General features: G+C 26.4%; 4 protein-coding genes across 5 annotated transcripts in view; 3 read left to right on the top strand and 1 right to left on the bottom strand.

The window, feature by feature from the left end:
- The window catches only part of LOC119685656 (probable serine/threonine-protein kinase DDB_G0282963), a 42312-nt gene extending 31915 nt beyond the window's left edge, over positions 1–10397 (top strand). For both annotated transcript variants that reach the window (XM_038100007.1, XM_038100006.1), the window contains exons 4-5: positions 8311–9284; positions 9496–10397. In XM_038100007.1, coding sequence (XP_037955935.1) covers positions 8311–9284; positions 9496–10059 — 1538 coding nt within the window. In that variant the 3' untranslated portion in view covers positions 10060–10397. The remainder of the gene's footprint in view (positions 1–8310; positions 9285–9495) is intronic.
- A 344-nt stretch (positions 10398–10741) lies between these two features.
- Positions 10742–13175, top strand: LOC119685655. Its single transcript, XM_038100004.1, has 4 exons — positions 10742–10959; positions 11166–11801; positions 12188–12339; positions 12554–13175. Exons 2-4 carry the CDS (start codon positions 11777–11779, stop codon positions 13022–13024), a joined length of 648 nt encoding a protein of 215 aa, XP_037955932.1. The 5' UTR covers positions 10742–10959; positions 11166–11776; the 3' UTR covers positions 13025–13175.
- Positions 13176–13478: 303 nt separating this feature from the next.
- On the top strand, positions 13479–15226 carry LOC119683253. The gene is made up of 2 exons (XM_038096892.1): positions 13479–13709; positions 14587–15226. The coding sequence occupies exons 1-2, from the start codon at positions 13578–13580 to the stop codon at positions 15130–15132; spliced, it is 678 nt and encodes a 225-aa protein (XP_037952820.1). The 5' UTR covers positions 13479–13577; the 3' UTR covers positions 15133–15226.
- Positions 15227–16292: 1066 nt separating this feature from the next.
- On the bottom strand, positions 16293–24798 carry LOC119680212 (Fanconi anemia group D2 protein). Its single transcript, XM_038092910.1, has 25 exons — positions 24613–24798; positions 24270–24540; positions 23922–24207; positions 23651–23860; positions 23455–23596; positions 23278–23346; positions 23056–23219; positions 22201–22273; positions 21925–22094; positions 21686–21854; positions 20895–21058; positions 20682–20836; positions 20356–20560; positions 20179–20295; positions 19839–20118; positions 19641–19782; positions 19128–19341; positions 18800–19058; positions 18374–18551; positions 18100–18303; positions 17295–17514; positions 17037–17229; positions 16818–16967; positions 16578–16745; positions 16293–16513 (listed from the first exon to the last, which is right to left on the bottom strand). The coding sequence occupies exons 1-25, from the start codon at positions 24724–24726 to the stop codon at positions 16337–16339; spliced, it is 4494 nt and encodes a 1497-aa protein (XP_037948838.1). The 5' UTR covers positions 24727–24798; the 3' UTR covers positions 16293–16336.
- Between the last annotated feature and the right edge of the window lie 366 nt (positions 24799–25164).

Genomic DNA, 25164 nt, shown 5'->3' with positions numbered 1-25164 from the left:
TAAAGTATAAAAGTGTAAGGCAATTTGTTTAACGTTGCTTCAATGTTTTGATTCTCAGAACGATGCAGAATTCATAGTCAAGTGTTTTGATTAACCAGAATTTTGATCTATTATTCACTACTTAATTTCACATAAGTAGAGAAAATGATCAATACTTTACTTAAACAGATCCTATTCCACGTCGCAAAATTATAATGGAAGTTTATTAAAATTCCGATAACTTGAGTAGAAAGTGTGTATTAGTGTTTGCTATAAAACGATTTCTGAAATATTAAGCGTTTTTATAACTCAAGTTATTTTTTCTTTATCGACTTTTAAGAATCTGCATTTTGGTTAATATTGAAAATGGACCACGTCACCTTCCTCAAACTATACAATTTTTTTCGTTTCTTAAATTAAGGAATTGCCTTATCACGCAGGTTAGATTAAGTGGTATATTGTTAGGCCGCCTAGGGAAGTGACACTTAGTATACAACCATTTATTTTATGTAACCAATATCTCTTGCATAAGTTTTATGTTTTACATAAAATAATTGACATTCTTAATTGAAGTAACATGTTATGTATCTAACCTTACTTTTAATCTTATCTAGAAAGTCCACAAAAAAATAGCTTTCTTTGTTTTTGCAATATTTCCAAATATGGCATTTTGAATAACTATGAACAATTTGCCTTTGTAAGTTTAAAGAGAAATGATTTTTTTTTCTTTTTTTTGTTAAACTGATTGGATTACAAGTCTCCCTTTAAATCCTATGTAGACTAAACCAAATTAAAGAGGTCTTTATAAAGAGCTTCCGAATTTATTGAAAGATATGTTCTTTTATTAAGATCCAGCAAAATTCACGTGAATTCCTATGTGTTGCCATATCTTATTAACTAAATCTCATGTATTTAGTTAATTTCAATTCAATATAATTATTTTATGGCTATTTAGCAATTAAAAATTTCTTGTTTAAAAATGTGTACTTAAACTTTTATTTTTATTATTTTTCTAAATCTGCAGACCCAAACCTCATTCAATAAATACTCAATTACACATATTAATTACCTATTAAATATAATAAGCATTATTATTTTGTGTATTTATTAATTAGCAATATCATTATGCACTAAATAAGTTAATTAAATTAGCAAATTTTTGATTTAAATAAATATTTTATTGTTTAGTTGAACTAAAATCATTAAAAAATCTATGCAAAAAAGTTGTTGTGAAATTCAATCAACTAAAAAAAATTTTGTTGCTCAAATAATGGGCTCGTTTTTGAGACATCTGCAAAAAACACACAAAATAAAAGTGAAAATTAGATTGAGAGGGAGAAAGATAGAGAGATAGCAATTAAATTCCCATGCATATGTTCTGTTTACTCTTTTCTTCACTCTTTCGACAAGTGAGTGAATTTATTGTAAATGCGCAATGCTCAGACACTAAAAAATAACTCTAAAGAAATTCCAAAACAAGCTCTTTGAGTTAATTTTTCTCCCACACAAACAAATAATTTTCTGTTTTGTTGTCTACTCAGTTGCTGTTATAAAAAGTTTGTGAAGACTGTTAATAACATTTTTATTATATATGGGTCATGTTAAACAAAATAGTGCAAATTTATTTTAATATACTCACATTCACGTTCGTACATTATTGACTTTGTCTTCCCTTAAGAGCAAAACACAAGTCAATCATTTTAGGTTTTTTTTAAAGATTGGCAACATTGTACAAAAGGGAAAACAAGATGGCGATTACCACAAAAGTGCAAGTTCATTGTTAAATTACAATTTTTTTTTTTATACAAACGATTTATGTTAGAATTTTTTCATACTTTTCTATAAAGCCCCTGTGTATATATTCGTTAATATTGTTTATAATCTCGTGTTAGTCCAAAAATTAAATTTTTGGTCAATAAAAATATTGTTGCACTATTTCATGCGCAACAGGTTATGAGTTTTACGAAGAGTTCACTTAATGGCTGTTCGGGGGCGGCCATTTTGTAACAAGTAATCATCACTCAATTGCATGAAAGAATTTAAACAAAAACAATTAATTAATTAACAACAAAAAAAAAATGTAACTCTTTAATTCGTACTCTTTGTTTAAATATTTATGCCTAAAATAGAATGTTTCTCTATCACTTTAACATTAAATTCGAATTCTAAAATTATTAAATTGTTTTTTTTTTTTTGTTTTGTTTTGTATATCAAATGACTATTTGGATTTTAAGATCGAAGTTTTTTCGGTTTAGCAACTTTAAAATTAAATTTAAATTTGATTTATGAAACTTAGTACTAAAACATTTTTTTTCTATATGTAAAATGATATGTGTGTGTATCAAATTATATCTTTGTTTGTTTTGTTTAGAAACATTATAATTAAACATCAAGATACATATTCTTTTAGACTTAAAAAATTTCAAAGATTTAAAATTTTCTTATTGATGAATCAATCCAAAAGGCTTACGTGTAATTTGGCACGGTGGTCAACCAATCGCATTTTGATATGTAAACTTAATTTTGACCATATGAGTATATTTTTCACTTACACTTATGAAAGCAAAAATATATTTATCTTAGTCTCTACTCTTATTTTGTTTTTGTTCACCTGAATAATATTTAATGGGTTTATTTTTTAATTGTATTAATTAAATTTTGTTGTGAATTGTATATTGATTCATTAATGCTACTCCTTTACATTACCTTTACACCAAAGAAGATGTTATGTGGTTTACACTATAGCAATTTTACAAATGTGCAGTACACAGAGCTATTTTACAAACATATAAAATCTATTTAAAATCCAATATCATATCATAATTGTGAATATTTAAACAAGTATCTAAATGGGCATTTCACATTGAATTAATACAAAAACTCTATAATGTAGGAATAATAGTACAATATGTAGATAAATTTGGACTAAATTCATTAAGGGTGTATGAATTTAACATAAATTTCAAGGTCACAGTTCAAATTCCCACAAAACAATACAGTCATATATAATAATTTTTCTAGTGCTAATTCCTATTTCGGAGAGTTTACTAAGTTCTGTTCAAGTTATATATTTCAATTTGTTAATAGATTCTTTATAACTTGTTGATATATAACATATATAGACTTGTATATATTTTGTTTTCACAAAATACATTTTGTTGCTATTTAAATAAATCAAATCAAATGCAAAAATTGTAGATAAAGAGCGTAATAAAAGAAAACTGCAATCATTTACGAATGAATGTATTTATAAAAATGTCGCTATATTGACTTCTTTTTCCGAGAAGCACTAAATGCGCGAGAAATATTGTACTAATTATCAATAAAATTATGTCGCATTTAAGTGACAGGCATTTATCCATGTTCTATTATAACTGACCATTTATAATTTTATAGCAAAAAATTATTTAAAAAAAAAAAAACATTTTAATATTTTTCTCATTATTCTCCATCACTGTTAGGTAGTTTATATCGCCGATCCTAAGTATCCATTTAGGCCTATTGGCTCATTGTGTTACCTATCGTATATAAAAACTGAAGGTTTAAGAATTTAAATTTTAAAAAAAATATTTTTTTTTCTGTTATGTACAAGAATTGATTAATAGTTAGTTAGTTTTTCTTTAAAGTATTTCTATTTTCTTGCTTACTACTTTAATTCTAATTATTTAGAGATTTTACGACCATTGCTAACTAAAGTTAAGTTAAAATTTTTAATGAGACTTCACCCATAACTAGTTGTTTTTTTAAAATATATTAAAAAATTTTATCAAAAATTATTTGTTACTTATCAATAATTTGAGTGTTAAATTACTCGACGTAAACTCAGGTAAAACAAATTTGTTTAAAAAGATATTAATTAATATTGACAGATTCATGTAAAAAAATTTATTTTAATATATTAATTTGGTACATTAGCAGATATATTTTTTTGCATTATCAAAATTCGTTTCTTAAAAACAAAAAAATGTATTGCCTTACATGCCTACTTTGTGGTGAAATAATTAATGTTAGAACAAATGTTAAGGCATCTTTACAGTTACATATATTACTACAAAAAACATGAAAATGTTTGTCAATTGTGTGTTTGCCTCTCTTATCCACACTTTACAGCCAATATTAAATTATACATAAACATGTATGCATGCATATTCTATTCATTTCACATTAGTTTTGATCTACACCTGTTGTTGTCCCGTTTTTCCTTGTCCACTAAAATCAGTTTATTACCAATCTCATATTTATATTATTTTAAAAGATCGAGTAAGTGTAATTTCCTCACTTAAATCGTTAACAGTAAGATTTAACACTTGCTGAGCCTATATAGCTAACTGTTAATCTCAAAAAATTAACAAAACAAAGAAACAAATGCATCAAATTTTTGTATATATATGTTTGTATATCAAACACTACAAACTCAACAAATTACACATGTTAAACGATACGCATAACATATTTTGATCTGATTTTTATGATATATGTACTTGCATATGTGTGGCATCTCAAAAAACCACTGTTGCTGTTATGCTAAGCACATCTCATTTTCTTTGAGTATTGTATTTGTTGTTGACTCTTTTCGTTTATTTATTATATTAATAATTTTGTGATCAAAAAGAGACCACAATAATCAAATCAAATCAAGTGCTACTCCACATTAACAGCTGTAGACCCCAAACAGAGATCGCTACAGTTATATGATAGATGCGCTCATCTTCTTTTCTCTTTACTTTTTACTCATTATTCTGTTTTTGCAAAGAGCAAATGCAAAAGCACTCAATGCGTGCTTATACAAACTTTTTAGTGGCGCTCTGTTAATGCCGAGAATTAGTTTTGCTTTGCTTTATTTTAAATCAACGTGTTTCGGTGTCGACTGAAGCAGTTTGTGTTAAGCCTTCACAGAGTTAACAGTGTTTAGTTGGGAGACGATACGGTATGCATTTCTTTTATTTGTTTATATATTTTTATAATATATATTTAATAAAATAATAGTTTCAAACGAAATGAAAATTGTGCGAAATTGAAATGTATCAACCTTTATTTGTTCTAAATTTTTTTTTCCTTCTGTTTTTAGCAGGAATTGGCGACAGCGGGCTTCTAAAATTTTAAAAATAAATTTTGTCTATTATTAAAATATTATATTTATTTAATAAAAATAAAGGGAAAACAAACTGTAATTTTTAATAAAATACAAAAACATAAATATAACAATATTTTAGAGTTTGTTAATTTTTTTTTCTGTTTGTATGCCAAACAGAAAGGCAAACTAAGTCAGCTGTTTCTATGAAAGCAAAAACAGTCGTACGTACATACCTCCATCGTATTTAACAAAACACATTCAATTTATGTAGTGTCATTGCCGAAGTACGTATGAGTGCTTTATGTTGAATGGCAACTAAATCAAAATCATGTTCAATCTTGCACAATTTTGTGTCTTGTGTCGGGCGACTAGCACTGGCGTGTGCTCTGAGCGCAATGTGAGAAAAACAAAAAAGATTTGTGTTTATTTTTTTTGTTTTTTGTGTTCTTACATTCCACTCGACGTTTATCTTTTTTTTTCTTTAACATTTGATTATAGAGAGTAGGTTTACCCCTTATTTTATACCGGCTCTACCGGCAAATAAACTTAACATAGAAAAAGAAATTATTTGTTATGACTCATTTATCGTTGAATTACCAACAAAGCACAATATGTGAATTCATGTACGAAATTCACACTTTTCATGTCGAAACATGTTTGTGAAGAAAAGTAGTGCCACGACAATATTTATACGTTTTTTTGGTGTTAGTGTTGATGATAATTTGCGCCATTTGTTTATTTGATATAAATAATAACTTTTAAATTAAAATAATTTAAATTTCATTTTAATTATTTTAAATATGAGTTTTAAATTTATAAAGTCATATTTTAAACAAAGTTCCATAATTAAACACACTTCTCGGATAAATACAAGAAGTTATCGATATTTTTTTTAAATCTATTTTACGAGAATTATTGTAATTTTATTTTAATTAATAACTGAAAATCTATTAAAACATTTTTCAACTTTAAATCAATTTGAATGTAAATTAAAATTTTTAATAATTTACTATACCGCTATATTTAATAAAAAACAGTTAATTATTTTAATACATAAAATAATAAAAGATTGGAAGTATGCTTCCGCATAAAATGATAACATAAGGCGACTATATCTAATACCTTTTATTCCACTTTCTACTCGTCTTTTAGCTTTTATTTTGGTTTTTCCTTTATATCTTTCATTATTTATTTCATTATTCTTTCATTATTTGTGTTAATAAAATAAAATTTATAATTTTTTTTAGTTTCCTTTTATTGTATCATATTACTTATTTTGTTTTATTTGATTTTTATTTCATTTTCTTTATATGTATACGCGATTGATTCATATGTGTTAATTTAATGAAATTTTTATTTATTTTATTCTCTTATGCATCAATATTTATTGTTTATTTGCAAAGTTTGAATTTTTATCATATTTTATTTTGTTTTCATATTTTGCTTATTTATTAATTGCTAATTTGTTATTTTGTATGCTATGAAATATTTTATAATTTTTATACAGTGAAAATTCTAGTTATGGACATCCCTCTTGGGTGATCAATTTTTCTAAAACAAACGTTTGTTTTTTATAATATTTCTTATTTACCCCTTTTTTTTTTATCAAATTACCCCTCTTTAAACGAACAAAAGTTAAATGACAAGTTTCCACTCAAGAGAATTTCCACTGTATTTTATTTATTTTTATTTTATCTTTTACATATTATGTGTCTTTTTTATTTTTTTTCTATTTTATTTTATCGTTTTTTTACTTTATTTTTATTATGTCTTTTTTATTTTGTCTTCTTTATTTTATCTTTTTTATTTTGTCTTTTTTATTTTGTCTTCTTTATTTTATCTTTATTTTAGTTTTCCTTAATTACTTACATGCTTTGTTATACAATATTTTATCGTTTTTTATTTTTTTTATTTCCTTCGTATTTCAATTCCTGAGAATTTCACAATTTTTGAAGAAATCTTAGCTTTGCCAAAAACTATGCAATGAATTTTAAATAATTTTTTTTTATTACAAGAAAAATCATATTTTGAATAGTAGTTCGTTCCTTTTGTCTACTATTTTAATTTTAATTAAAATATTATACGGCATTATAGTGTCACCAGACCAATCCATAGGATCACTGTTGTGACCTATTTGCCTTACCGGTTTAAAATACAATATTAATTTTTTTATTTGTTCGGATTTTATTCATAAATTCAAAAATAAAAATTTTTTTTTATATTACTTAATTTATTTTTAATTAATTGTTATATCGACCTATATATCAATAAAATTTATTTCTGCCGGGCTTAAGATCGGTTATTTAACCATTAAATTTTTAGTATATTTTTAAAAAATATTTTTTGTACAAATATACTATCTTTAGTACAAAAAAAAAACAATTTACAACTTAAGTGTTAAATAACCGATCGGTTAAAATATAATTTATAAATTATTTTATTCAAATATTTATTATTATGTATTATATTGTATATTGTTCACTTATTGAATAAAGCAAGTAATGCATGTATTAAAAAATATAAATTGAATACATTTTATTTATAATTTATTTTATTTATTATTTACATTTATTTTATTTATTTATTATTCTTTATATTTATTTGCTATTAATATGTGTTGATATAGTATATTTTATGAAAATTAAGTCTGTAATTATTATATATTATAAAACATTTACTTGGTTTTATATATTTATTATTATTTATTAAAAAATTAGATACTATTTTTTAGTAATTAAAAAACAATAAATTAATTAATTTAATCATAAGCCTGGTTCAATTAATTTTTATTATTTTTTAATTAATATTATTTCTATATTTATTTTTTCTTGTTATTTAATAATAAATTAAATATAATTATCAATCGCTACAATATAAGCATTGTTCACCTTATCCATATATCATTAATAATAATTTGTCTTTATACCAAATAGAGGTAAGTTAGAATCATATTTCATCTCTTGGAATTATAAAAAGTCGTTTCTATTACAATGAAAGTCCAAATGTTTACATCTTCGTTTTAGTTATAACTCAATTTTCATAATATTCTTGTGTAATATATATCGAATATATATTGGAGCAACAATCTGCTACATATTGCGCTGCTACTACTTTTCTCTCATAAATTTCATTTCTGAAAAATTTTGCACTAAAGTTCTATTCGAATAATTCGTAAAAAATCATGAAAATGGACTTTTTTTCTTTTTGAAATAATTTTTAAATAAAAATAAGACTAATATATTTTTTAAATTTTATAGAATACCTACAACAATCATCGCCCACGTTTACAGACGCAGCAAATGCAGTAGCAACAACAGCAACTACAACAACAAGTAATACTTTCAACAACAATCAACCTAATAATAGTAACAACGGTAACGGAAACGATTTTTTAATCGAAGAACACGGAACGTTTGAAAATTTTGATTTTGATATCGACATGATTGCTCAAAGTTTTGAAGAGCAAATGTTCAGCAACGCACACATTGACAACAACATTGGTTCAATTGCAAACAATAATAAATTTGATATGAGCAATTACATTTGCAACAACAACAACAACATTGAATTTGACAACAACAACTTTAATTCTAACTTAGAGAACATTATTGACTGGTGTGACGAAATTAAAGAAGAGCCCAAAGAATCGGATTTGGAGCAGCAATATCATTTACCACCTAATTCCACTAATGAACTGATCACATTCAGCGATGATACCATTGATTTGGACATAAATGATTCTATTAGTTTAACATCAAATGAAGAAGCTATTGATTTTAGTCAGGAACAGGCAAGAAATGATATGCCACTTTCAGAATTCTTTCAAAGTTCCCAACATAATCCATTGCTTTGCTCCAACTCATATAGCAATAGTCAATCACTTTCCGCAATAGTCAGTCATTGTGAACCAATTCTGCCAGATCTTGAAGAACTCAAATATGATCCATACTGTAGATTAAGTACTAGCCAAATTTTGTCCGATATTATGTTAGAAGACAAAATGTATCTAGAAACAGATGAAATCGAGACAAAATGTACTCCCAGCTGCAGCAATGGTGGCAATAGTGGTTTGAAACGTTTAAGCTCATTCAATCTCTCCACAAATAAAGATGTTATCGCCCAAAAGAAGCGTAAGCTAGTCTTGGACACCACAAAGCAGCCCACATTCAACCCAGTAGAGGACATGAAAACGCCCGATGTCGTCAATTTCTTATCAGAAATGAGTGGCGAGGTAATGAGCTGTACTTTTTTTAATATATATACGCACTTTATAGATTAGATAAGAAAACAAGGGGGGACACTGGTTACATGCATTTCTTTTTTTGTTTTAATTTTAATCGTTGTGATGAAATATAAAGTTAACTTTCTTTAGCTTAACTTTAAAAGCTTTTATTTTTAATTTTATTAAACAGTTAATAAAAATGAATAATTTTTCTTTTCAGCCTAACATACGGACATCAAATAGAAGTGAAATTATAAATCATCTACTCAGTGATAGTAATTCATCCTTCCATTCAGTGGATGGAGCGACATTAATAAGTGGCACTGGTGATTTAACTAATAATTTCAATGATGATCAATCGCCTTACACACCACTTAGCTGCACATCCTCCCATACAAATCAAACCTCATTTGCTGGTTTCACAACAGTGCCAAACTCTCCAACACCATCAAGCACCTCCACCTCAAACGCAGCAACAAAGCACTGTAGTAACAGGCGAAAACGAGGCCGACCTTCCAAACAACACAGCGATCGACCAGATCCATCACATTTGTCAAGACTCTCAGAGAATGAACGTAAGCGCTTGGAAGATCGTTACAAAAATAATGAAGCCAGTCGACAATCGCGTCTCAAGAACCGACAGCGTGAAGAGGCAGAAATTATGGAGGAACAAAACTTGCTGGAAATAAATGCACAATTGAAAATCAAATTCCTGAAATACTCACAAATTGTAGAAGCACTTAAAGGCATAGTAAAGGAAAAGCACTTTGCGCAAAAAACATAAATTTCACAACATTCTATCGTATTTGGTGGACTCTCATTTGGGGGAAGTACCAACCACATTTGTACCTATTTCAGTTACTGGCAGAGTTTATTTAAATAACATTTAATATAAGGATTTCTTCGTCATAAGTCGTTAGAATTTAAAATAATTAATTAATAAGTTGAATTACCGTAGTTGTGATTAATACAACATTCGCAACATAATAAGTTGTTGTACTTAGTTTAGCAGTTGATTTAAATGTTGTTGTTTTAATGTGAAAAAATATATATTTAAAATTAATGGTAATATTTAGTACTACAATAATTGTAGCAAACAATATATGTTTATAAAATTATATATACAAATATTTTATTAAAAATCTATATATGATTTATTAACAAAATTATGGAAAAAGAAAAAAAACTAAAAAGTTTAATATTATTTATGCGCGTTCATTTTATATAAGAAAAACGCTGCATTTTTTTGCTCTTATAATTTTTTATATTTTATTACAATTTATTTTTATCTTTTAAAAATTTTAAATATTATTGCAAAAACTAAAATTAACAAAAAAAATGTATTAGTTATAAAATGTTTACAAATAACACTATTATGAACATCATATATTTGATTGTAAAATTAATAAAAAATAATTATTATTATGCAATTGTTATGCAGAAATCGTGTTTTTTTAATAAAATTAATAAACATGATGCAAAAAACCTAAAACTATCTTTTATTTTTTTTCTTTCATGTTATAACATAACAACATCATTCACATGTCACACAAAAAAAGAATATGTGGTCCAAAAGAAATTCAGGCTATCCTTAGATACTACGGAGCAACCGACATTCTCAACTGCAGGCGACATTAATAAGACCATCGACAGCATCAACTTTTTAACAGAAATTAATGTCGAGGTAATGAGAAGTACTTTTAGTTTTTGTAGACGTACTGTTATAGACAAGTTTAAACAAAATCGGGGGGCATTCGATGTATAAATTTGTTATTGTATTTTAACTTGAATTGTTGTTAAGTAGCTATATAGATAGTAACTTACTTAAATAAAAAAAAATTTATCTTTTTAATAGCAAAAAATAATTACTAAAAATTATTTTCCTTGCAGCCTTGTCTGATACGAACCTCAGATACAGATGAAATTATACTGCTCACCGATAGCAATACATCCAGTTCAATATTAAGCCACACATCCTTCCATACAAATCAAACCTCATTCACTGATTTCACAACAGCACTAAACTCCCCCTCACCATGTAGTAATCCCACCACAAATGCGACAACAAAGCATTGCAGCAAGAAACGAAAACGTGGACGACCTTTCAAACATTATAGTGATGGGCCAGATCTATCATATTTGACACACCTTAATGTGGAAGAACGTAAATACTTGGAACATCGTCACAGAAATAATGAAGCTTGCAGGCAATTGCGACGCAAACGCCGGGAGCTTGAAAATGCAGAAATTATGGAAGAACAAGAACTTAAGCAGAAAAATGCAGATTTGAAGATGAAGCTATTGAAATACTCACACATAGCAGAAGCACTAAATGGCATACTGAATAGGAAAACTTAAATATCACATATTAATATATTATTGCTTTCTCTATAGGAAGGTGTACATACATACCATCCACAATTGTATCTACTTCTATTATTGGCAAAGTTGAATCCACATTTCATAGAGGGACTTCGTTTCCATATGTAGTATATTTTATTATGGATCTCATTTCCATAATTGCAAGTAATTAGTTGATTAATAAAATGATGATATAATATATATATATATATATATAAATATTTTATTGAAACCTATATGACTTATAAGCAAAAAAGTTATGAAAAAAAGAAAAACAAAAAAAAACTTAATATGTATTTCAGCGATTTTTTGTAAAACTTATTAATATATTATTAAAATTTGTTTTTTCTTATACAAATACATATTACCAATTATATTTACTTGAAAATTTACAAAATAAAAATGGATTGTAAAATTATTATCATAACCACATAAAAATTATTAATAATAAAAATAACTATAAACATACTGTTATACAGAAACTGTGTTTTACTAATAAAATTGATAAATCCAATATAAAATAATTGAAACATTTTTTTTTTACCACATAGCTACCTCATCCTCTCGCTGCACGGATAAAGATTTTGTGGCACGAAAGAAGTTTAGGCTAATCGTAGACCTCAAGAAGCAAACCACACTCACAGCAACCGATAACATAATAATACCCGATGATATCAACACTTTCTCAGAAACACGTGCGAAGGTAATTGACTATATTTTATATACATATATACACTAATATCATATTAATAAAATTATAAGAAAACAACACATGGCATTGGTAGTATATATTTACACCTTTGTTTTAATATATATAGTTGTTATGTTATATATAAAATTAATTTTCTTAAGTAAATATAAGACATTTTATCTTCAATAATATAAACATACTCTTTAAATAATTCTATTCCATACAGTCCAAGAAACAAACTTCAAGTACAAGTGAATTTATTCTACTTAGTGATAGCAGTTCATCCTACCGTTCAGAGCTAACCTGTACTTCCTTACAAGCGAATGAAACGTCATTCGCTAATTTTAGAAGAATGCGGAACTCCCCACCACTATATAGTACCTCCACCTCTAACACGACAGCAAAATCCTACAGTAACAGACCGAAACGTGGTCGACCTTTCCCAAAACATAGAAATCGTTTCGATGCCTCATATTTAGCACAGCTTACCGAGAAAGAACGTAAATACTGGGAAAAGCGTTACAAACATAATGAAGCTTGTCGGCAATTGCGTATCAAGCGCAGACAACTTGAAGAGGCAGAAATCATGGAAGAAGAAAGATTGCAGCATATAAATGCAGAATTAAAGATCAAACTCCTCAAATACTCGCATATAGCTGAAACACTAAATAATATTGCGAATAAAAGGACATTTTAACATGTTGACTTCTTAGTTGGGGGATTTACCAAACACATTTATATATACTCTAGTTATTAGTAGGGTTATTTAATCTACATTTAAAATAAGGACTATAGTGGTCTATTAAGGCCTATTGTTATCAGTACAAAGAAATAGTTAATTCGTTAAATCGTGGTAGTAAAAATTTTATATAAAATTATGAATTTTTATATTAATTAAAATTAAAAAATATATATGATTTCTACAATAAAAAAAACAACATATATAGTTCGTATAACACATTAATTTAATTTAAGATTAATTAATTAAATTGTATTTTATAAAATTTTATTTTTACATATACTAATACATATATTATCTAATATAAAAAATTAAAAAAAGAAAAATATGCATTAGCTGTAAAGTTATTACTATATTAAAACTAATACAAAATTTATTGTAAAATTAATAATAAAAAAGGTTCAGCAAAAAACGTGTTTTTTTAAATAAAATAACTAAATCCAACATATAATAACCAAAACTTTATTTTATTTTTATTTCTTACATAGCAACCACCTCATCTATTAGCTACATGAATAAAGAATTTGTGGCCTGGGAGAAATTTCGACTATCTTTAGAAACGACGAAGCAACCCACATTAATAGCTACAGAGGACATAAACGCACCCAATGATATGAAGACTTCATTAGAAGGCAGTGCAGAGGTGGTTATTGACTTTATCTTTTATCTTAATTTATTTATTTATATTAACAAGATTATATAAAAACAACAACTGAACAGTAATAATATATAATTTTACACTGTATATTAATAATTGTCATAAAATTATCTTACATTTTCTCTAATCGATTTATTTTTTTTAAAAAAAAATATTTTTTTTATTTTATTTTTAGAAAAAAAATATTTTTTTTTAAGTTTAAAAATATATTTATTTAATAAATTAATAATAGTTCAAATAGTTCAAAGGCTATTGATATACTTATTTATATTTTATATTTTTTATATTTATATTTTATTTATTTATTTATTATTAAAAGTAAAAAAAATTAATTTATATAGTTATACAAGAATTTTTGTGCTTAGACCTCTTAGTGAATAAACCTCCCTGTTTAGATCTATAGTAAGTAAAAAATTCAAAATAAATAATAAAATAAAAAACCAAATTTATTATTTGTTTTATATTATTAAATAAAATTTAATTTAATACTTAAATTTAGAGTGAAATTTACAAAAAAACTTATTTATTCTTATTAATTTTATTAAATAAAATTAAATTTAAGCCTTAAATTTAAAGAAAAATTTACCAAAAAAAAATCTTAAAAACAAAAAAATAAACAATCTTAGTATATTAATTATTAATATTATATTTATAAAAGGTCCAACCAGCTAAATCCCTGTATAACTACATATCTAACAATTATAAAGTAAATTATTTACTTTAAACAATAAATATAAAAATAAATAAAAAATAAATAACTATACCAATAGCCCCTTTGGACAATTTCTTATGGTACTTATAAATAAAGTTAATTTTCTAAAATTTAAAAAATTACTAATAAATTAATTTTTTTTTCATTTAGCCCAATTTACCAGCTTCAAATGCAAGTGAAATTATTATGTTAAGTGATAGTAATTCATCCTTTAGCTCTCTGGAAACTATAACTACAGAAAGTAATAACACCGTTGATTTGACTAGTAACTACAACGATGATCAATCACAGGACACAACACTTAGCTATAATTTTTTCGATATAAGTCAATCCGTAAAGTTTGGTTTCTCAACAGCACCAAACTCTCCTACACAAACTAATTCCTCCGCCTCATTCGTTACAACAACGCCTAGTAATAAGGAAAAAAAAAGTGGACGACCTCGCAAGGAACACAGCGCTCGCCCAGATCCATCATATCTGGCACGACTTAGTACGAGAGAACGCAAATACTTGGAAGGACGTTATAAAAATAACGAAGCTTGTCGTAAATCACGTTTTAGAAGCCGCCAGCGTGAAGAGGCAGAAAAAATGGAAGAGCAAGCCTTGCAGCGCAAAAATGCTCAATTGAAGACCAAACTACTAAAATACTTACACATATCAGAAACTTTAAATAATATAGCGAATAAAAAGATTTAAATCTTTTATTCTATCATATTGGACTCTTATTTTGAAGACGTACCAATCACATTTGTATCTCCATTTTTCATTTTTATAGTTAATTTAATCAAAATTAAATATAAATATAATTTTATATATATTTAGCTATAATTAAACAGAAATAATTCATAAGTTGAATTGTCATTGAAGAAATTATATTTTTTAATAAAGAGAATAAGACGGAATAAGAAGAATAATAAGAAATTTAGTTTAATACTAAATGAATTTATGATTTAAATAAATTTATGATTGTTTATTAACAACAAATGAAAGCAAACTTTTTATTTTCTACTCGTAAATATTATTATTTTATTATAATTGATTTTTATATATTTTGAATATAATTAATAAAACTAAAACTAAAACTATAAACTTTATAATATTATGACATACAACAGTATTAATTGCAAAATATATTTTATATTATATATAAATTCAAAAAATTTATATATGTATATAATTCTAAAGGTAATAAAAATATATTTTGATAATATGCAATCGTGTTTAATTTTAATTAAATTAATAAACGTGATACATAAGCCATAGACCTATTTTTAATTTACATAGCGGCTTAATAAAATTTTGGGAGGACGGAATTGACCATAGGTTAAGATACAGAAGTTGTTGTCTTTCACAATATGCTGTAGTTAAATTTCCTTTTTATTTAAGATAATTGTAATTAAAAATAATATCTGTATCTTTTTGGTGTTATTCTTGGAACTCTGATGGAAACTCTGATGTTCGCTGTTGCCAACGCTGAAAGGCATGATTCCCCCATTTTCGTTGAAGTTAAAAAACATAACAAGTCTATAAACTTAGCTCGGTAAAATAAAGCTTCCCAAAGATTTTTAAGCTTCTCTCAACCAATTATGTACATCGACATATGAGGCAGTTGTTTCCTTATATGCAGACCCACAACCCTAAATATAGAATGTATTTTTAGTATGCAGTCACCTGTCAGCCGTGATAACGTAGTGCTGAGCAAGGTAAAGCAGCTGACTGATACGTTAATTGCCCAGTTTGGATGCGATCGATCTTGAAACCTGACAGGAGTTTTTATCTGCATTTTTATTTTTTATAATAATGTTTTCCTATCGTTTAATTGTTTTTTTTTTTATAAAAATATGACAAGAATTTTACAAGATTTCAGATCTTTATTAACCAGTAATAAATTTTTAGCATTTTAATAACATTTACTACGCGAATTTGATTTGCTACGATTTCTCGTTCGATAAGTAGACCCATCATGAGTAGTATCATGCATATCATTTTGTCCAAGTATTGTTTCCTCTACACTAGAGTCATCTTCTGGAATTTCTTCATCACTATCGCCGCGACTAGCAGAAGTCAAGGAAACAGTCTAAACCAATATGAAGTATTTATTATAGATATATGTTTTCAATAATATTAAGTGTAAACAGTACCTGAGAAAGAATTTCAGCGCCATCCAAGTCTTTATTTTTAAGTACACTTATATTCAACACCGATGCACACTTATGTCCAGTTAATATGGCTTTAATGCGAAATACTAAGTTTTCCACAGTTTCACGTAAGAATGGTATTTGATTGACAATAGCTGAATTCTTTTTAGTCTATCATAACAATATACATCACAACAAATTTACAATATTGCAATTGTAAGTAAAAATATTTAATTAAATTACCTTTGAATGACAACAAAGATTGTGCAAATATCGCGTTATATTTTGTAAACTTTTCAGAAATTCACTTATACGTTCCGTATCGCCACGTAAATAATCTTCCAATACAATCACACCGTGTTGTAGTACTAATTTTATATATAAATGAGCATACTAGAAATAAAAATAAATGATATATTATTTAATACTACTATATATAAATTAATATATCTTTAATATTACTTTTAAAAATAGAGATGAATTGCGTGGTATATCTAATGTTTGTACTATTTTTAATAGCATATTTAATATATCACAACTTTTTTCCCATTTCTTCAACTTATCATGGGAATCAATCTCATTATTGGAGATTGCCTCATTTAGAAAACTCAGTAGGATTTCACAACAACCACGAAACATTATTGGAAAATTTGCTCTATAAATATTTAAGTGAATTCGTTATGAATGATCTTTTTTAATATATGTTATTTTTATATTTACTTCTTAAAGTTGGGGAACTCTTTAAGTGTTCCCTCTTTGCTATTTAAATGTTGCAGATCCCTTGAAATTATGTTTAAAATTTTTTTCTGTCGACTAAATGTGCAGTTTCTCAAAAATCCTTTGACAAGTTCATTTAAATATATATTACAGATGGAACCTTTTTCTAAACTTCCCTCATAGTGAAACCATTTACGTTGCAGAAAGTTCCGGCATAGGTTGTCTAAAGAAAATAAATTCATGTGATAATTATTAAAATTTTATAATAGTTTGTTTTAATTTTGTTCACTAAAACCTATTTGTATATAGATACTTTTTATTTATATTTAATACATCATTTATATATTATTAATACAAAGAAACTTCACGAGTTTAATTAATTATAATTATAATTATATAATAATTATAATTATAATTATAATTATATAATAATTATAATTAATTTTAAGTATTTTAGAAAGTATTTAATTTATACATGTATGTAGATTCAGACTTTTATTTTAAAAAAGAATAAGGAATTAGGTTCCCTATATTTCTTAAGAAATTTCTTTTAAATAAAATTTGATTTTTTCATTATTTTGCGTTCAAATCTACACTCATCAACTAAATGGAGATTTGTCACCATCATGGCCCCATAACCATTTTCATAAAGAAATAGAAATAATTTTTTATAATACATATACGATGATTATTCACTAATATATTTATTTGTTTATATATCAAGTGATTTTAAAAAGAACCCTTAAAATCCCACCGTAGAGTTTGTAGTAAAAAATTATTTTATCATGTTAATACTAAAAAATCTTACGTATGCCTTTTTCCATTTCTTCCATTAAATCTGTGTTTGAATCAGGCTTGGATAAACTTTTTATAGTCCCTACCAGGTGATATAAATTCAGTGCAGCTTTTAAATCAAGAACTGAATATTCATAACTTAGCAATTTGTCAAATACTTCCTTTGCCAAATTTAATGATTGTGTTGTAGATTTGCCAATAATCGTTTCAAAAGAATCTGAAAGCATATTAACGTTTCTTAATTTAAAATATTTAAAAGTGTATGTGTATGTATATAACCAGATTACCTTTCAAAACGCCTGATTTTCTGGGTTCTATAAATTCGGGCCACGAAAAATATGCATTTAGTAAGCGTAAACACAAGCCAAGGCAAACCTTGAGATAGTTTATTTCTTCTGTAAAAAGATCAGGATGGCTATAAACAGTATTAACTTTTTCCAACTGATTTGTTATAGCAGATGATATCTAAAAAAATTATAAAGTTAAATTTTTTCATTTTTAATATTTACAAAAATATATCATTTAATTATAAAGTTTATATTTAATATTTATATTTAATATTTGTAATAATTACTAAGTATAATGTGTTGAAATACTCGTAAGTTAAATAAAAATTATTTAAATAACTATATATTATTATGTTGCGGCTAGTTGAGTGAGTGCAATTGAGCACTTTTACTCTCTATTAAAAAACTTTTATATCATCTTTTTACCATTTCCATATTTTTAACAATTTTCTTTAAAAATTGTGATAAATCGGATATAAAAGCAAACGGCTTTGCAATATACTGAAAGTGTTCTTCTGTTTGTATTTGCTGTACTCCAGTGATGGACTCCACTTTATAAACTAAATCAGTTAATAAAAAGCGAAACTCAGGTAAACCAATTTCTTTGCCAATACACTCATTTGGAAAAGGATATTTTATATTCAAATTTTCATTTAATATCAACATAACATTAGAGTCCATTTGTCTAAAATATACAATTATATAATATTAAAAATTATAGTATAAGAACAATTTTTTAAAATGTTACATTTACCTATACACTTCTTTGGCGTTGTATAGTACATTAAAATTTGTTTTATTATTTATTGTCTTAGGTTTAGACAAACCGATCAAATTAGCTGTTGTCTCAGCTTCGGTTAAATTGTTAGCATTAGTTTCATTGAAAATGGTAGCTTCCGTTTCAGTTTGATGAGTTCCACTTCTACTACGGCCGCCTTTGGCATTATTTGTTGCAGGTCTTCTACGTCCTACAATATATGGCATATTTTTTTTTATTTGACAATTATTCTTTATTGAATCGTTTTTATTTTAAACCTAACCTAACCTAGAATCTTAAAAACTAATAACATTAGTTATTTTAAGGGACCTCTGACTAAGTAGCCAGGGTTTATTTACCAGATATCATGGCGCATAAATTAAATTAAACAGGATATGTGGCATATTAAGTCTTAAACTTATATGTTTTTTAACTTTGAAAGTAGTTTTAGAAAATAAATAATTTTTTTAATACTTAATATAAAAATTATAATTAATATTTAGTTATTACCACCACTTTTATTGGCACTATTTGCATTTCTATACGCAGTGATGTACTGACACAAAGGTGGCATGTAGTCTACTGGACAAATTACCAATAATCTGCGTACTTTTGCTTCAATTTGTATTAAATCAGCCAAACGTATAAGCACCTAAAATATTTATTATACAGAAATAATGCCACAATTATAAGCTACAAAATTTTTACCTGATTTTTTATTAGTTCATCATGTTGAGTAGAAAAGGAGCTTACAGTTTCACGTATCCAATTGACGCAGTGGAAGTATATATCCAAGATTTTCTTTTGAGTTTGTTCATCATAATCTCTAAATATGCTCTCAAAATTAACATCATCAAAAAATGTTGGTAATATTATGGCACATCCCAATAAAGCGTTGATCTGTATTAGGCTTCCCTCATAGCGTATAAAATGCAAAACACGCACGAAATTAAAAAGTGGCGCTAATACTAAGGCTGACTTTAAAGCTCTAAAATAATATTACTATATCAATTATATAAATAAAATTAAAGAATTCTCTATAACTTACTGATGAGAAGGTTTTAATACAGCTTCGGATATGTTAATAGCAATCATAGTAACTTCACTTTCCTCCGTTTCTGTATTTTGAGAATTCAAACACTTTTGTAGTGAAACTTGTATATCACTATAATAACAGCAGTAAATATTATTTATAAAATAAATTTAAGTAATATACAATTTTTACCTTATATTATCAGTTGTATCTTCGCTTATAAAATAGTCTTGAAAGTAATATGTCATCACTTCACATAACCATATAACAAGCGGTTTATCTAGAAGATAACCTTTATTAGCATTATCATGTGGTCCAGCGACACAAATGCTAGCCAATTCATCAAAAAATAAAGCTAACGATTCTGGACAATGCATTATAGATGAACGTATTCGCTCTGTAAATATGAGAATAGATTATAATTTATTTATATTTGCCAACTAATGACAAATATAGTACATGCAATTATTTTTTTTAATTTGTTAAGCTGCTGAAAATCGTTAATTGATTTCTTTTACCAATATAATTTGCTGCCATTTTTCCACGACCATCTGGTAAATCACTGGCTGTGTTGAATGTAGTTTCCAAATCATCCATTTCAATATAAGTTTTCTCAACGCGTGCAATGCTATCAACCAACTGTACACCTCCAATGATTCCTTGTTTTTTAATTCTAAAAGATATATATATTCAATGATTTTTCATTAAAATTGTTTAAATACTTTACTTACAATGGAACACGACTTATCAATTGTTTCTTGACCAACATATCAATTTGATCTTGCAATGGAGTACATTCATGGAATCCAGGCTCAGGAAACGCTATACAACATAATAACTTCATAACCATACGCGTTTGTGATAATGACATTTCATTCAAACGGTCAATCAAAGGCTATTGGGTACATATAACAATAAAATATATATTATGGTATATATATATGTATATATATAATAGTGAAAACTCTATTAAATGGATTATGGCATAAACACACAGAGTCGTTTAAGAGTAAAAATGGATTAAGGATGGAAAGAATTTTAATTGAAATTAACATGTGTCAAGACGTAGAAATTTAACCATTTTAATGGTAGAGAGCCAAAGATCAATTGGACTCAAAAAAGTCTCTTCTTTTTAATATAAAAATATTATTATATATTACTTGGAAGGAAAGTAGCACCGGACCATATACCCAATTGACTACTTTAATTTTTCTTTTAACAATACAATGAACACAATAGGCCAATTGGCCTAAGTAGATCCACCAGGGATCGCCGGTATAACCTAACCTAACCTAACAATACAATGTAGTACCCCAATCTTCTTTTAACAACGGAAAGTAGAACCTTAGTATTTATTTTTTATATAAAGTACAATCTTTTTTCCGGCTAGTTCTCTAAATCGGATAGAATTGCTTATGCTATTTTTGTCCTTTAAAGAGAGCTTTCTTCACTATACTATAATAAAAATAATATAATATATAATTTGTGTATAGTATAATTAAAATTTGTGTATATAAAATACCAATAAAAGCATGCCCCAATTTCGCACTTCTTTAGCATATTCACGATGTAAGTCCGTCAGTAATTCCAAAGCTAAATTAGTCATATTCTGCAAAGATCTATCATATGTAAGCTCTAATAATTTCTTTATAATATCCTTTTGTATAGCAGCGTCTATTTTAAATAGTATACTAAGAAAATTGAAAAAAAATTTATTATGAAACTTACAAATAAAAAATAAATATTTTTACAATTATTTACCAATAAGATGCTCTGGCAAAGTTTACTACTGATTTGTGTTTTTCTTTAAGAAAATTATGTAATATTTGCATTAAAATATTAGTTAGCTTCTCCAGTGCAACGCCGTACTTGTCACAGATATCAAAAATGATTTCAACAGTAATGTGCTCAAGTTTAATACGACGTCGAATCTGTATATGATAATTTAGAAGTGAGTTATTTTCATAGTTTAATTATATTTAAATTTTAAAAATTATTAAATAAATACTAATATATACGTTTGTAATAAATACTTACAATATTTTCAATATACATTGAATTATCCTCCTTAATATATATTAGCAGTAGCAATATCATGAAATCTATTGATCTGAAATTATTCTTAATTAATAGTTATTCTAAAAAATTAACAGTTCTTAATTTTATATAATATTTATTAACTTAAGCTATTATACTATATACTATATATATTTTTACTGAGTTTTATATTTATATTTAGGTGAGTTTTATAGCAGGAGATATTAAAGGAATTACTTTCCCAACCATTACCCATTCACATCCTAACCCAGGCTACAATAACGAAAGCAATACATGGGTTAGGAGACAAACTAGGTGGGCTATAAGCCAGAAACGGTTCCAGAAGCTGCAGTATTTAAGCCCCCGAGCCACATGTGAACTATGACGACCAAGTGCCGTTCAACGGTTACTATACCAACTATGAACGTCAGCTTTGCATGAATATATTAATTCTGATCAAATTATTTAAATAAAATAAAAATATTATTTTTTTAATTGATAAGTAATCACTGGTATTCATACATTTACTGGTATTCATATAATTACTGTTGTAAAACAATAAAAATGCGACAAAATAAAAAATGTAATAAAATTATTATTTCTAATCAAATTATATAAAGTAGAAAGTTCATAGAGAAATAAGACTTGTGATAGTTTTTTTTAGTTTTTAGTTTAATTGAAAACTAATTATTGGTATTCATATAATTACGGTTACAATAAAATAAAAAATAAATTAAAATAAAAAATAACAATAATTAAAATAAAAAATATATTAAAATAAAATAAAATAAAATAAAGAATAAATTAAAATAAAGAAATAAATATTAATTAAAATTAAATATAATAACAACTAACTTAAATTCCACAGGAGGCAAACCGCTAATCTTCTTCTGCCAAAGTGTGTAAAATTTCTTGGAACGTATAAGACCTTGTTCTATATGATTAAAAACTTCTGAATGTTTTTCTATCACAGATATATCATTAAGATATATTAAAATTTCTCTCAATGTATTCACAAGCTAAAAATTAAGCGCACATTATTTAAATATATTAATTAAAATAATTTATAAATCTTACTTCTCGTACACTTTCATCATTGTCTTCATTTAATATTTTTAGTAAGAATTGAATAACAACTGGTAACAGCTAAAAATATAACCAATTATTTTTAAGACTTAAAACTTATGTAACTATTTAAGTGACATATAATTAAATTATTTTGTTTTTGATGTTCTTATTGTATTTAATACTTACGGTATGCTGATTTTGGCTTTCTTTAATATAAGATAAAATTTTATTACGTATTTTTCCTTGCATATGAGGGGTCAAGTTCAAATGGATTAAACACTGCATAATGACGGGATTGAAAAAATCTTTGCTTTCAGCAATATTGTCTCTAAAATAAAAAACAATTAACAATTTTAATATAAATTGAAAAATAAAAGCTTACAATAACAGCTGCACAAATTCATCATGTTTGCTTGGTTCGATTATAAATTCCGCACTAGCAATTATTTCCATCCTAGCACTGGGATTAGCTTTTTCAAAAATGGAATGTATACGTTCATTGATAACAGTGCCATGGGATAGTGTAATGTTTCTCATTTGTGCCAACAACAAAGTCAACAGTGGTACATTATTATCAGTTAGATTTTTATTGCTAGAAATATAAAAAATATTTAATTAATAATCATTTTAACTAAATATAACATCATACTTACGATCCACAAGCAATTTTTTCAGCTTTATCAAGCAGTATATCCAAAACGTGATCGCAAAGAAAGCCAATCATTAAAAAATTAACCATCATACTATTTTGGGATTGATAGACACTTTCCTCACCGGGCATATTAATTGTGCAACCACTTAATAACTTTTGCGTTAATTTAGGTTTTGTGGCTAAAGCGTCGCTTAAGCCAGTTTTAAACATTTCAATATTGTCCGGGTAGTTTTGAGATTTCATTAAAATCTCTCTAAATTTACTAACAAAAGCAACATGATCGCAAGCTGTAAGAAATTAAAAACAATAAGCGATCACATATAAACATTATTTTTTTAACAAAACTTACACAATACAAAATTATCACCCTCATCCAATAGTGCACCAGATTTCATTAAAACCATTTCAAAGTAAGTGTTTGGTGGACGTGTGGTGTTGCCGCGTGATTGCGTACGCGTTAAGGACGCCGCAATACTGCGTTGGGACAGGTAACGTTGAGTGGGTTCCTGCGACGCCGGTATGTTTTCTTCGCTATTAAACGCATCCACATTAAATTCATTTTCGTTATTACTACCAAAACTAGTTCGCCTTGAGTGAGAAGTCCCAGAGGCATCTGTTGTCTAAGCAATCACAGGATATTGTTGTGAAATATAAAATCATTTGTGTGTAAATAAACCGCAGTTCATTTTTACCTTTGCAATCTTTATTGTTGTATTTTCATCAATTACATTTAAATTCCTTTTTGAAACAGTCTGATTGTTTGTCGTTTGTTTCAAATTTTTATTAAATTTGCGATTTTTATACATTTTTATGCTAAAAATGATTAATGTTCAAACACTTTGTTTTGCGCCAACTTCTTTTTTTGTACATACTTTTACTCTTGTGTACGTTCAGTTAAAGATGATCAGAAACACGCCCTGTTGGAAATTTCAAACTACTGCAATAAAATGATAACATAAGGTAGAAAATAAGGTATGGCCTTATGATATGATACGGTACCGTACGATATGTGGTTTATATAATCATTGGCGTATATGGAATATTAGGGGTATTCAGGCAACTGATTAGTTGCTTAGTAGTTGATTACAACAAAAATTTGCACACAAAAATGAAACTAAGCAGGGAATCAACTATTTCGGTGATTCTCAGATTAGTACAAATTTGATTAATAGTGCTGCCAGTCCCAAGTGTCGTAATAATAACTTAAAATGAACTTTTGTATAGAAATTTGTTAGCTATCTCTC

This window comes from Teleopsis dalmanni, chromosome 2 (assembly GCF_002237135.1).
Source record: "Teleopsis dalmanni isolate 2A chromosome 2, ASM223713v2, whole genome shotgun sequence".
NCBI classification, from domain to species: Eukaryota; Metazoa; Arthropoda; class Insecta; order Diptera; family Diopsidae; genus Teleopsis; species Teleopsis dalmanni.
Note: the sequence above shows the minus strand (reverse complement) of the source record. Positions and strands in the feature narration are given on the sequence as shown.